Source organism: Solanum lycopersicum, chromosome 12 (assembly GCF_036512215.1).
Source record: "Solanum lycopersicum chromosome 12, SLM_r2.1".
In the NCBI taxonomy this organism is placed as follows: Eukaryota; Viridiplantae; Streptophyta; class Magnoliopsida; order Solanales; family Solanaceae; genus Solanum; species Solanum lycopersicum.
The window spans coordinates 4,114,110-4,126,760 of NC_090811.1; the positions used below are offsets into that span (position 1 = coordinate 4,114,110).

Genomic DNA, 12,651 nt, shown 5'->3' on the forward strand with positions numbered 1-12,651 from the left:
GGCCAATCATTATGTAATGATGGTCACATGATTGCTAATTAATTAGGATAATCAATTGATAGTGTTGGATTGTGAATTTTATGTCGCATGATGTAGTAATGGTTAGTGTTTATGACATTAATTTTTGGTTTCACAATTTTCTTATAGTGTATGTTAACCATAGTATTGTAGTGTTTGGAGTGAATTCTTAGGTCAAGGTTAAACACATAAAAGTGTGAGTGTTGTTAGTTATGAAACCTTATTGTAAATATATATACTTGAATAGATTCCATTGGTTCGGAAGCTCAACGGAAGGGGAAGGCTCAAGTCCAAGAATAATTATTCGATTGACTAAGGCAAGTGGATTTCTAAACTCTTGTTAAGCGTACGAAATTCGTGTATTTCCTTGTGTGATGTTGAGAATGATTTGGAGACTTGATGTTTATTTGTTGGTGTTGTATTTCTTGTTGTAAATTGTGCTTTGTTATCAAATGGTTATCTCCTCCTTTTCATTTGAGCATGTCATTTGCATTGTATCTGAGATATGGTTGTGGTAAGAGGATGATGTACTATTTTCGAGGGTCGTATCGCGCGCCGCGAAGGTTACTATTTATCGAGGGTCGTGTCATGCGCCGCGACAGATGCATGGACAGATATGTCCCCCATGAGTCCCGGACTGAGAGACAGCGGGTGTGTATCGTTAGGGAAGACATGCATCACTATACTTGACATTGCATCTCATGGCATTACACATTTTATTATTGATGAACTTGAACACGTGTTTTGTTGATCTTGTGAGTGTTTCTCTGTGAAGCTTGTGACTGTTGAATATTGAGTTGTTATTGAGAATGTGTAAACTGATAGAGTGTGGTTATTGAGTTGTGTGTTTGGTAAACTGTAAACTATTAGACTGTAGCGTGGAGGTTTAGATATGGTGTAAGAAGTGCCCGTATTTTGTTCACTTAACTTGTGTTTAGAAGTTTGCTTGTTGGGTACCGCGTGGTTTGGTACTCACTCCTTGCTTCTACAAATTTTTGTAGGATACGAGCCTGGATCTTCGTGATACCTGTCATTCTTTCCGTTTCCGAGGCATCTTGTGGAGGATTGTGAGGTAGTTGCTTGTCATCTCAGCGAACTTTCCTACTCCAGTTTATGACTTTGTTTTTACTTGAAAGACAACTTCATGTTAGACTTCTATTTTATTTCAATTCTAATATTTACATTAGAGGTTTGTGCACGTGACAACCTGATTTTGGGGATTGAATTAATATGACTTGGTTTCATAATAGGAATTGTAGATGGATTGTCATTTACTTCTGCACTTTGTTAGATATTTGGTTTTAGGCTGACTTGTCTTGGTGGGATAAGACGAGTGCATCACACCCATTTTTGGGTCGTGACATCCTTTGACATGTTTCAATCATCAGTTTCCTTTTTCTTCAACAATAAGTCCTATTAATTTTTTCACCTATATGTTTGCTTGAGTACATTATAATCTATTTAGATGATGAACAATTTAAGTAAACTTATAAGTTTTTGTAGACTCTTCTCTATAGATAATTTTATTGGTAAAAGAAAGTGAGCATTGATAATGAGTTAATTAGCTTTGAAATAGGTTGGGATTTGTTTATTAAGTACTCTTCATAAATTTAGCATTCAAGGATGTGATCCAGTAATAAATGAAATGACTTAAAAATCGTAAAGTGTGTGGTTTATATCCCAAGAATGATAAAAATACTAGGAAATTTCTTTTCGGAATTTTATTGAGATGCTCAATTTTTTTTAATATATAAATAGTCATAGATTTATCATACAATAATGGTAATGGCAAATTGATGTATCCATCACTCTTTCAGAAACACTTACAGCATGTCTATTTGAAAAATGCTAGTAAGCAGGTCTTTCTTTAGAACGGATTCATTTCAGAACAGAAAATCAAATTGAGAATTAGAATCGCACTTGGAACTTATCGCTAGAACGAACAACCAATAAACAAAGCCACATTCACCTCTTGTTATATAGCTGTTTGAAACTTGTATTGTGGTCAGTGTAGTCACTTGATTATTAGTATGCTCTTATCTGTTTTAGTCATTTAATATCCTACTATTTTTTTCTCATCACTTAATAATTTTACATTTTATTATTATATTTGTTTTATTTTATAAAACAAAAAAATATCCTTTCTTATTATCTTATTTGATACAAATTATGATACTAATAAAAGTTGTTTTTCTGTGATTAGATAATTTTTTGAGAAACATGCTGAAAAGAGAATTTCAGATCGAAACATAATATTTGGGTCTTTATTGATGGTTGTTCTCCTAATCTTTGTTGGAATTATTTAAAAATTTGTGTAATAATTTATTTTTTTTGTTACTGGTTCAACAGAAAATTCTAAACTTTGATATGATTTTGTAATTCTCTTTTGTATCAAACTTTGTGATGGACACATCAGAATTTTTAAAAATAATAACGTGTGATAATTTTTTATAGAAACTTGTGGGGAAAGTAAGAAAAGAAAGGAAATAAACATTTTAGGAAACTATTTTTTCCCAATCAAATTGTTACCATAAATATTTTCCTTTCCAAATCAAATATATTTTTCCTATATATAGGTTTACATTAACAAGTAGATCCCATTCTAAACTTTCTGGTAATCTATTACAAAACACAGGGAAGAAACAATGTCTCAGCATGATCAAGTTCCTTGTTGTTGTAGTCGTACATTACCACCTGACGCCGCTCTCTTGAATCGACTACAACACCTCATGCCTCCTGTTGATTATAGTTTCATGTCTCATATTAAGTTAGAACATTCAGATATTGGTGAAATTGTCGATGAAATTGAAGAAGAAGAGTTGTTGGATGAAGATAGTATGGAAGAAGACGAGGAAGAGGAAGAAGAAATCATGAATGAGTTAGAAATTGGAATGGAGTATGATATACATGTGCTTGATCAAGGCAATCAACAAACAAGTGGAAGAAGGACTAGAACAGCTCGAATGCAAGTGAATACTAACTACATTCGATACAATATTCAAGTGCCTCAATCCATTCTTGATGACACCTATACTGATGAAATTGAAGAAGAAGAAGAAGAGGTGGTTGAGGAAGAAGATATGTCTGAGTATTTTGGAAAAAGTACATGTTATGTTACTTGTGTTATGGACATAGACACCAACGAAGATGATGAGGAACAAGATGCATGTGCTATCTGCTTACTTGAATATAAAGATGAAGATAACATTGGCACACTTCAATGTGGCCATGAATTTCATGCTGAATGCATCAACAAATGGTTGCACAGGAAAAAATCATGTCCTTTTTGTAGAGCTTCAGTTTTGCCCACAAACACATCACCGTCTGACATTATTCTGTAATGATTCACTTTGCAATCACAATTCACATTTTTTAGTCTTTTACTTCATTCTTTATTCTAGTTTTTGGCCATGTAACAATTGACATCTATAACACATTCAATTGAGTTCTGTGAATACTTTTTGGCCTTGTCACCTGTTTATGTCATATATTGTTCGAAAAGAAAGGCGAAGTAATAAGCCAAACAGTCAATACTCTTGTATAACACAAACGGAGCATAAGGAATTGAAAATATTTCTCAATTCACGATAAATCAAACAATCAATTACAAGACAGGATAAAATGTGTTAATAGTTTCATACACGTAGCACGATTCAGAATCTTTTTGAAACAAATATACCCTATTTTGGAGGTCCATAAGCAGCAGCTAATACAATAAATCATTGACCAATGGAAGCAAAATAGAGAAACAAGGATAAAGAATGATATGAATAAAGCTAATTTGGATACTATTCAATCTTGGGGGTGCACTCAATTCAACAATGTCTAGTTATCCAGTGAATAAAGCTATTAGTGCTAAGCAATTCATGTGGTTAGAGGTTGACGTACAAATGTCATGTGAAATTCAGCTCAAAACAAAAAGAATCTCTTCCGCGGTGTAGATTACTCTTTGTTCTAAGCAGAACAGCACCCAGCTTTCTTTACTTCAGAAACATCATCCTTGCCTCCAACATTTATCGTCTGCCCCTTGGGAACTGCTGCCGGGTCATCTCCTACTTCAAGAGCTTTCCTGCTAACAACGCGGTGTATTTGAGTGAGCACTTCTGTGAAGGCACTTTCAACGTTCATGGACTCCAAAGCGGATGTTTCCATGAAAAATGTACTTTCCTTCTCTGCAAATGCCTGGGCATCCTCAGTAGAAACAGCACGCAGATGACGCAAATCTGCCTTGTTACCCACCAGCATTATGACAATGCTAGAGTCAGTGTGATCTCGGAGCTCTTTTAACCATCTCTCTACATTCTCAAAAGTTACATGACGGGTGACATCATAGACAAGCAATGCTCCAACAGCTCCTCGATAGTAGGCACTCGTGATTGCGCGATATCTTAAGCAAAGAGACACAATTGAGAAAATTAATATAATACAACGCATCAAATCAAAACATTTCCATACTGGAAAATAAGATACACAGTGACATGAAAATTGTACCAGGAAAAAGAAGATGAACACACAATATTTATAGGACCTTAAGACTGTTAAAGTTTATAGAAACATGGTAAAGTCAAGGCTGGAAAACTAATACAACAATAGATATGAAAAGAAAGTCAAGGCTGGAAAACTACTACAACAATATATAGGAGAAGATGAAGAATGAAAAGAGTCTCATAGTAATTAGTACACAAACTTATTCATAACAAGAACATGATCACATCTAATTTCGGACTTCAAAATGAACAAAGACTAAATCATTTCAAATATCAATGTTACCCTAATGAATGCAAATTAGGAAAAAGAACATTGCATCTTAAATCCATGATTAAAAATGTGAACACTAACTTAATTATGCAGGGAATAGTAGGGTGGCAGTACTTGTATATTTTATTTTTGAAAATGAGTAGGGTGGCAGTAATTTCAAAGTCAAAAGTTCAGTATTGTAGCCTTGATCATCCTAGTTGATCCCCTGGATCTTTTGTTTGAGGAGAACAACATAAAAGCCATCAAACTACATGACTATTTCATAAAGCAATGTTCAAGTTGATATGATGCTCAGAGTTTAGCAAAGTCAAAATTTCTCTAAAGCTTAGCACACATATGGGAAAGACACTTGCAACGCTTAGCCACCAAAGCAGATGCCAATGTATGACACTTTAGACACCCAGCTTAAGACTAGTTGTTGTTTTTTATAAGTAATCTTCTTAAGCCTATTGTTTTTCCTTTTAGCTTTCCGACATCACCCATTTCTAGATCAGTTAACTGAAAGCCGTCTTTGACGGGTATCATTGGAGGAGGCAGTAGAATACATTAAAAGGGAGATTAGAGAAGGAGAGCCAAACAGAACTTGAAATCCTTTCTAGCCTGGGTCTACAGTTCACTTGTGAAGTGTTCTCAGTGACAACAGGGGGGGTGAACTTGTTCAGGACAACAAATATTGATTTCTGAGGACGGTCTGTCCAATTCTCTTGCCCTCCGATTACGAATTGGTGCAAGAACAACAAAAGGCAGTGGCTTTTCCCTACGCAGATTGACTATGATCTCCAAAAAATTATTCAGACAGCAAAACTCCTAGCAGTTCCGCAGTTCCTACTCTAACACTCTTAGAGTTTTTACAGTTCAGAGTAATCAACACACAAAAATTGGAAATTGACATTTTTCTGCAAAATATTTAGGTGGTATTCGTTTCAACAAAAATCATTTGCCAAAACCTGAAAGAAATTTTCTTTCAACCAATGGCAATCAAAGAACATTTCAACATTTTCTGAAACAATTGTACACGAAACAGCCTCTCTGCCTCCCAAGGTAGGGGTAATGTCTGTGTACACTATCCTCACCCGACCCTACTTTACACAATTACACCGGTATGCCATTGTTGTTGCCCTACTGGTACAACTTGCACTCATTATTAAACCTAACGGATATATCAGATCTGACTTTACCACAAAAACTATACTACATAACGTCAATTATTGCAAATCAATTTAGTATCAGCATTTCAGATCTCAAATATTAACATATTATTCTAATATCTACCGCAAATGCTAATCTATCCAATATAGAATCAAAAATTCAGCCTTGAGTAATGAAATAATGGAGATACCGTTCCTGACCGGCAGTATCCCAAATCTGAGCCTTGACAACCTTATCATCAACACGAATGCTACGAGTAGCGAATTCAACGCCGATCGTTGACTTTGACTCCAAACTGAACTCGCTACGTGTAAATCTGGATAGAAGATTAGATTTCCCGACGCCGGAATCGCCGATCAACACCACCTTGAACAAATAATCGTAGTCGTCGTCCGATCTGTACGCCCCCATTACTGGTGGTCTCTCAATACGTTTATATATATATATATATAATATATGTATGTATAGAGAGAGAAAATGAAGAAGAAGAGAGATGAAGGATCGGAGAAGAAGATGCAGAAAGTGGGGGAGGGGGGGTTTAGTGGGGTGGGGTGCATGGAGAAAGAAGGACTTTTATAAATAGCCATTTATAAGACTTCTATTTAAATTATAGCCATTTTTAAGTCAATTTCAAAAAAAACAAAGTTAGAATTTAGACATATACATATTTTAGTTTATTTGCATACATTTTTACATTAGGTTTAGGCTATATAATTGAACTTTAACCATTTTGGTATGATATTTAGGTCATATTCGGTAGATGTTTAATCATTTTTACGTGAACTTTTGACATTTATAGAACTTATGCTATTATTTGTGCTTGAGAAATGTTGGTCATTGTTAAAGCAACAATGGAGAGTTATAATATAAAGGAGAAAAAGATATATACAAAATAATCAATGTGTTATATATGTATCACAATCTAAATTTGTGAAAAGCACATATTCTAGCAACTCTTTTGCATTGTTCAAGTGATGGATGTCAATTATGGGTAATGTTATAATTGTTTAAATACCTATGCGACGAAATTGACGTAGAAGGTCAATCCTTATTATAACAATGAAGATTTTCAAATTTGAGACTTTTAATTACAGAGATTTTAAATCAAATCGTCTAAGTTGTCCTGAACGCCAACCCCTGTGAAAGCAAACAAAGGGTTACAAATTTAATTTTTTATTATGGAAGTTGCAAATCAAACCATTTGAGTTACCTAAATGATAAAATTGAAAATTTTGATATACCATTTGTTTAATGGATCTCCACTTTATACGCCAAAGTCCAATCAATCTCGTAGTTACTTCACTATTTATAAAAAACAATGGACCAATTAAGTTATTAGTTAAAACCCATTAGCCGGTCAATTAATTTGGATTAGGTAAAAGCTCTATTCATTCGTGGAATTATAGTAAATATGTTATTATTGATGTTATATATTTGAATCGTAACAAGTTTGAACAGGACTCTTTCAAATTTGATTTCTATAAAAATAAAAAAATTGATAATTTAATTTGTGTAAAATCTACAACAATATTTTTTTTTTTAGAGATCATATTTCATCGACTAAAGTGGTGTCCATTTCTTTGCAGCACACCTCAGAGGCTCAGACTCTTAGTTGTGAAATGAGTATTACATACATACAAATTATTTAGATTTTTTTTGAGTCTTTTTATCTGGTATTCGATATTTATTTTAGAGTTTGTTAATATGAATTCACACTGAAAATACTTATAGTAAATAGAAATTTCTATTAAGAGAGAAATGACCTCATTCACTGCATTATCATATTCATTATTCGTATCAATTATTTTAGACTTTATATATATATATATATATATATATATATATATATATATATAATATTTTCTTTTAAAAATCGTTTGATATAAGATATAAGAACGATACCCTTATTATTATATTAATGTCACTATTTACTATATATAAGGATAATATTAGATGGGATGAATGACTAATAATATAGATAGAAAATACTGTTAAGCAAGAAATTAAAGAATATTAAACCCATTTTAATTCCATATTGCTATTTTTCGTTTATTTTTCTAGTTACGTAGTATTATTTTGGATGCAACATATATTTAAGGACATTTACTCTTTTTGTATCGACAAGAAATTAAATCTACTTTAATTCTATTGCTATTTTTCGTTTGTTTGGTAGAAAAATTAACTCATTCTAAAGTATTTTATTGATGTATCACTATTTTTTTAATAAAATTTTCTACACACGTATAAGCTAATGATGTTTACAACTACTGAACTTTTGTTATTTAGGTTGCTTCTCCTATGAGTGCTTGTGTTCAAAATTTTTATTAAGATATTCTTCAATTTGTTGACATTATAATTATTTTGACATATATAATACCCAAAAATAAACAAAAAAAAATATTCTTCATGGAATCAACACTTAATTTTTTTCAAATTCTCTCTTTGACAATTAGTGAAAATCAATTATAATTTCCTTCTTTCATACATCCCAATAAAAATTCCACTATTACCCTTCCAATAATACAACATTTCTTGTATATATGTGGTTGAAGGAATTAAAATGAATTGAAACATTAAAAAAAAAAACATTGACTAAATAATAAAATAAGATTTTTATGGTCCCATAAAATGTGAGAGATCAATTCAGTGATCTTATCTTGTCAGATTAAGGAGATTTTGCCACATGAATTTGCTGAATGCCATCACATAGTCTAATTTTCCTGAACGGTAAACAGGTTGTTCGATTCAAAAGTCTTTTTTTAATTATTTTTTTAAATGATGTATCAATCGAAATCAAATAAATACCTAATTGACACTAAGTTGTACTTTGATCTCTGGAGGAGTATTAGTGGAATCAGCAACTGGTGTAGTGTTGTTGTTGTCCATTTGCTGCTTCATGTTTTGTTGGTAATAAATTTGCCTCAACCTCTCTATTTCCACTTTCAATGCTTCTTGATGAGCTATATATGTACGAACACGTGCACTCGTTAACTTCGAAAAAAATTATATATATTTATATATAAAAAAATTAAAAGTTATAAATTTCTAATGTCCACAATTAATGGAATCAATCAAAAATGACCACACAAACTTACCATCTTTAAACAATTTATCTTGGGCAAGAGCAGCAATTTTTTGCCTGAGGGCACTATTGTCAACATTTAGCAATAAACGTTGATGGTCCAAAAATGCAACTCTTGGTGACAGTACAGAAACTTCAGCCTTCAATAAATCAAATAAACAAAATAAGTGAGGTACACGCAATATTTTATTCGAACTTAAAAGATAATATTATGAGAAATTTAAGATGAAATTATGTGATAAATAATTTCACATACTTGAAGAGTAGTAACACTACGTTCGAGCTCTGATACGTACTGTAGTTTCCTCACCCTTGACCTTTGCGCAGATTGTCTATTTGCTAAAATCCTGATATAATTATCGGGTTTTTTAAACTTCGTATTGAGTCATAATTACGATTCAATTAAGTATATAATTAGTACCTTTTGATTCTCTTGGGATCAACAACTCTTTCAGAAGAATATTCATTATTATTAGTACTTGCATTTTGATTAGCTGTGGCTAATTCCTCATTAGTCTTGCATGAGCTTTCAACTTCCTCATTTTGATCACTCTTACGCTGCATCATCATTTGATCAGGGCCGTTCATCTTTTTATCTTCAGTAACGTTGATGTAATCGGACGGTGATGACGGGTTGGAACACGACATATCGTGGACGTCATCGTTAAACATGGACATAATCTGTTGTTCGTCATCGAATCTCTCGAATTCGTCGTGACCGTTAGTGGTCCCACCGGATCCCGGAGTAGTACTGGATAGCCTCCGGCATTCTTCAACCATGGGCGACTCCAAAAAAGCTATGGAGTCGCTCATTGATCTTCGGTGGGACCCACGCCTCGACGACATGTCGAGGAATTCGTCCGCCCATAAATTATGGGCGGACGGAGCTAAGTTTTCCATTTTTTGATGAAGCGAAAAATCAGGCCAATTTTGTGTCATGTTAGGCGCTCTTGGTGGTAAGTGTGCCATTTTCTCGCTTTTTTTTTTTTTTTGTCAAAATCGATGAAATTTTAAAATAATTACAATTTACTTTACAACAATAAAAGAAAAAGACATTCAGACATACCTCTAACCGTTGTTGATTGAAATAAAATTAAATATATCGAGTTCAGTCACTTGCCTGAAGGAAGGAACTATCTGATCCGATCAAACAAACTCAAAGCTAAATGTAAGGGTGTTTTTACAAAGTGAAGAAAATATGAACATTTTAGAAGAGAACATACACATGACATTGTTTCATGAGCTATCAATGTCTATAAGTTTGAATATTTGTCTCATTAAGAAGCAAAGAAAATTAAAATTTGTCTACAACATGATAAATTGACAAATTAAAGAGGGGTTGGGGTGGGGTGGGGTGGGGGTGGGGTATTAAGAAGGTATCACATGGGGAGATAGTAAAGACAGCTATCAAACAGCTGGTGGGAAGTTTGGAGTCTTAACTGTATTACTACAAAGTAGGAAATAGTTTAATAATATAGAGAACTTGCACCACATGTACCCTTGTGCTCATCACTCATCATCTAAAGCCTCTCTAACTTCTTTTTCATTATTTTTTTAGTTTGACATAAATTATTATCGAGTATTTGATTTGAGATAAAATTTAAGAAATGAGAAGTGTTTCTTACATGTATTATATACATTTTAAAATTTGTAATAGTTTAATATATAGTCATTTTGATAAATTTGTCAGGATATTTAAGTTAGATATTCAAATTCAGTTATATGACTTCAATTCTGAATAAAATATTTTAAGTAGACACTTTCGATTTTTAAATTTTGAAAAAGAAATTTGTGCGTGCTTTTATTGCGCGTGTGCGTGTGTGTTGTCTTCTTTAGTTATGTGTGTCAACTTCAAGTAGAAAATGTTTGAGTTTTTACGATTATTGAAAGCGAATATGTATGATTAAATGAAATATAATTGTGAAAAATGTACTTTTACCCTGTTTTATAGTAGATTTTTATCATACAAAGATAGGGCGAAAATGCATATAAAAGTATATTTTATGTAGTTAATAAATAAATGACGGTACACATAAAATAATTTTCAAATTTTGAACTAGAATTATCTAATTTGAATACTTTAATACAAATTGATATATAACATATTCAATTGAAACATACAATTTTGTTCTGATAAATTCAAGAGACTGATTATATATTGGTCAATACGTCTTAATTAACGATTGAAGAATCATCGATCAACTCTTGATAACCTAAACAAAAATGTATGTACATATTTTGAATATAATTATTCTGACAGATTAAAAAGAAAAGAGTGTCGGATAATAAAATTAGAAGAGAGGAAGAACCAATTATGTCACCCTAGTTAACATGCATAATTATGATTTAGAGGAATTGAGAAAGAACATTCCTCTCTACATACTCTTTTTTTCAAGCATAACTGTCATGCACGTGCTATTGAGCACCGCTTGATAAATGAATAATTAGATGTCATGATTTTGAATTTTAGAATAATGATTTCAAGTGATTACAGATCGATAAATATAACGTGTTAACAAATAAAGTCTTAATAATCAGATATGATTTTATATATGTATTAAAAATTCATTAAGTAATATAACAATAAATTTCAAAATTATATTTGTAAAATTTTGAAATTGCTAGATTTAATCAAACTCGTAACTTAAAACATGGTTCCTCTGATATACGTTTGTTTATTCATATCATAGGTAGAAGGCCGGGGATACTAATATTCTTCGCTTATGAAGATACAAATAGGAGTGAGTCCACTTAACTCTCATCAATAAAAGAAATTTTATTTAACTTTTAAAAGATATAATTTGAATCCGATTCAATAATATTAAAATTTTTAATTATGAGTAAGATGAATCGAATTTCAAGTAGAATAGTTTATACATGCAAGAAGGAATAATTAATTTATCACTTAACGTGAATATCTACTATATATGTTCGATATGTTTGGGAACATTTATTTTATTATAAAGAAAAATGATATAAAAAAAGATATAAGCAAAGTAATGGAATATTAATGTGGAAGATGAGCTGTGGAATGTGAAAGAAGATATTATGTCTTGCCATGTGAATGTTTTATGCATTTTTTCTCACTTTGTCTCAAAACTAACTTCACATGTAGGCCAATATGTTTCTAATATATTTCTTTATTTGTACCTTCCTACCATATTCCCAATTAAAAACTAGTTGTCTTTTTTTTTTTTTTATATATATATATATTTTAATAATAAGAGGCACTAGTCATGATTGTCAACAAGAGATTTATTACTTTTTTTAGAGATTAACTTACTTTGTAAACAAGGACGATTCATATTTAAAATTTATGAATTTAAGTTTTTTTATTTTAACGTATGGAGTAAATTTTTTATTGAGTCAAAATTATTGATCTATGAAAAACTTATTTTCCATCGTTTAGATTTGTAATTGTCAAACCTTTAAGCAATGTACGCTAAGGCACAAAGGGTATATCTTATTCACATCAAATACTTATGTTAAACCAATATATTATATATGTATGTAATTATCATATGTTTGAACATAAATTTTTTATTTTACCATAATTGATTAATATTTTTTTTTAATTTTAATAAGTCACGTAATCATGATAAATTATAGGGAAAAGGGTCTGATATATTCCTCAATTTTGTCAT

General features: G+C 31.7%; 3 protein-coding genes across 3 annotated transcripts; 1 reads left to right on the forward strand and 2 right to left on the reverse strand.

Moving 5' to 3' along the window:
• Window positions 1-2,663: 2,663 nt before the first annotated feature.
• On the forward strand, window positions 2,664-3,359 carry LOC138340690 (E3 ubiquitin ligase BIG BROTHER-related-like). The gene has a single exon (XM_069292621.1). The coding sequence runs from the start codon at window positions 2,664-2,666 to the stop codon at window positions 3,357-3,359; it is 696 nt and encodes a 231-aa protein (XP_069148722.1).
• Window positions 3,360-3,575: 216 nt separating this feature from the next.
• Window positions 3,576-7,062, reverse strand: LOC101256357 (ras-related protein RABA1f). Its single transcript, XM_004251749.5, has 2 exons — window positions 6,116-7,062; window positions 3,576-4,405 (listed from the first exon to the last, which is right to left on the reverse strand). The coding sequence occupies exons 1-2, from the start codon at window positions 6,334-6,336 to the stop codon at window positions 3,973-3,975; spliced, it is 654 nt and encodes a 217-aa protein (XP_004251797.1). The 5' UTR covers window positions 6,337-7,062; the 3' UTR covers window positions 3,576-3,972.
• A 1,451-nt stretch (window positions 7,063-8,513) lies between these two features.
• LOC101256655 (basic leucine zipper 34-like) lies at window positions 8,514-10,453 on the reverse strand. Its single transcript, XM_004251750.5, has 5 exons — window positions 9,429-10,453; window positions 9,264-9,354; window positions 9,021-9,147; window positions 8,731-8,885; window positions 8,514-8,645 (listed from the first exon to the last, which is right to left on the reverse strand). Exons 1-4 carry the CDS (start codon window positions 9,974-9,976, stop codon window positions 8,731-8,733), a joined length of 921 nt encoding a protein of 306 aa, XP_004251798.1. The 5' UTR covers window positions 9,977-10,453; the 3' UTR covers window positions 8,514-8,645.
• Window positions 10,454-12,651: the final 2,198 nt, after the last annotated feature.

Coding starts and splice junctions, on each gene's coding strand:
- LOC138340690 (XM_069292621.1), top strand. CDS start 2,664: ATGTCTCAGCATGATCAAGTTCCTTGTTGTTGTAGTCGTACATTACCA.
- LOC101256357 (XM_004251749.5), bottom strand. CDS start 6,336: ATGGGGGCGTACAGATCGGACGACGACTACGATTATTTGTTCAAGGTG. Junction 4,406..6,115: donor GATACTGCCGGTCAGGAACG/GTATCTCCATTA, acceptor TCTTTGCTTAAG/ATATCGCGCAATCACGAGTG.
- LOC101256655 (XM_004251750.5), bottom strand. CDS start 9,976: ATGGCACACTTACCACCAAGAGCGCCTAACATGACACAAAATTGGCCT. Junction 9,355..9,428: donor GATCCCAAGAGAATCAAAAG/GTACTAATTATA, acceptor TAATTATATCAG/GATTTTAGCAAATAGACAAT. Junction 9,148..9,263: donor GTAGTGTTACTACTCTTCAA/GTATGTGAAATT, acceptor GATTTATTGAAG/GCTGAAGTTTCTGTACTGTC.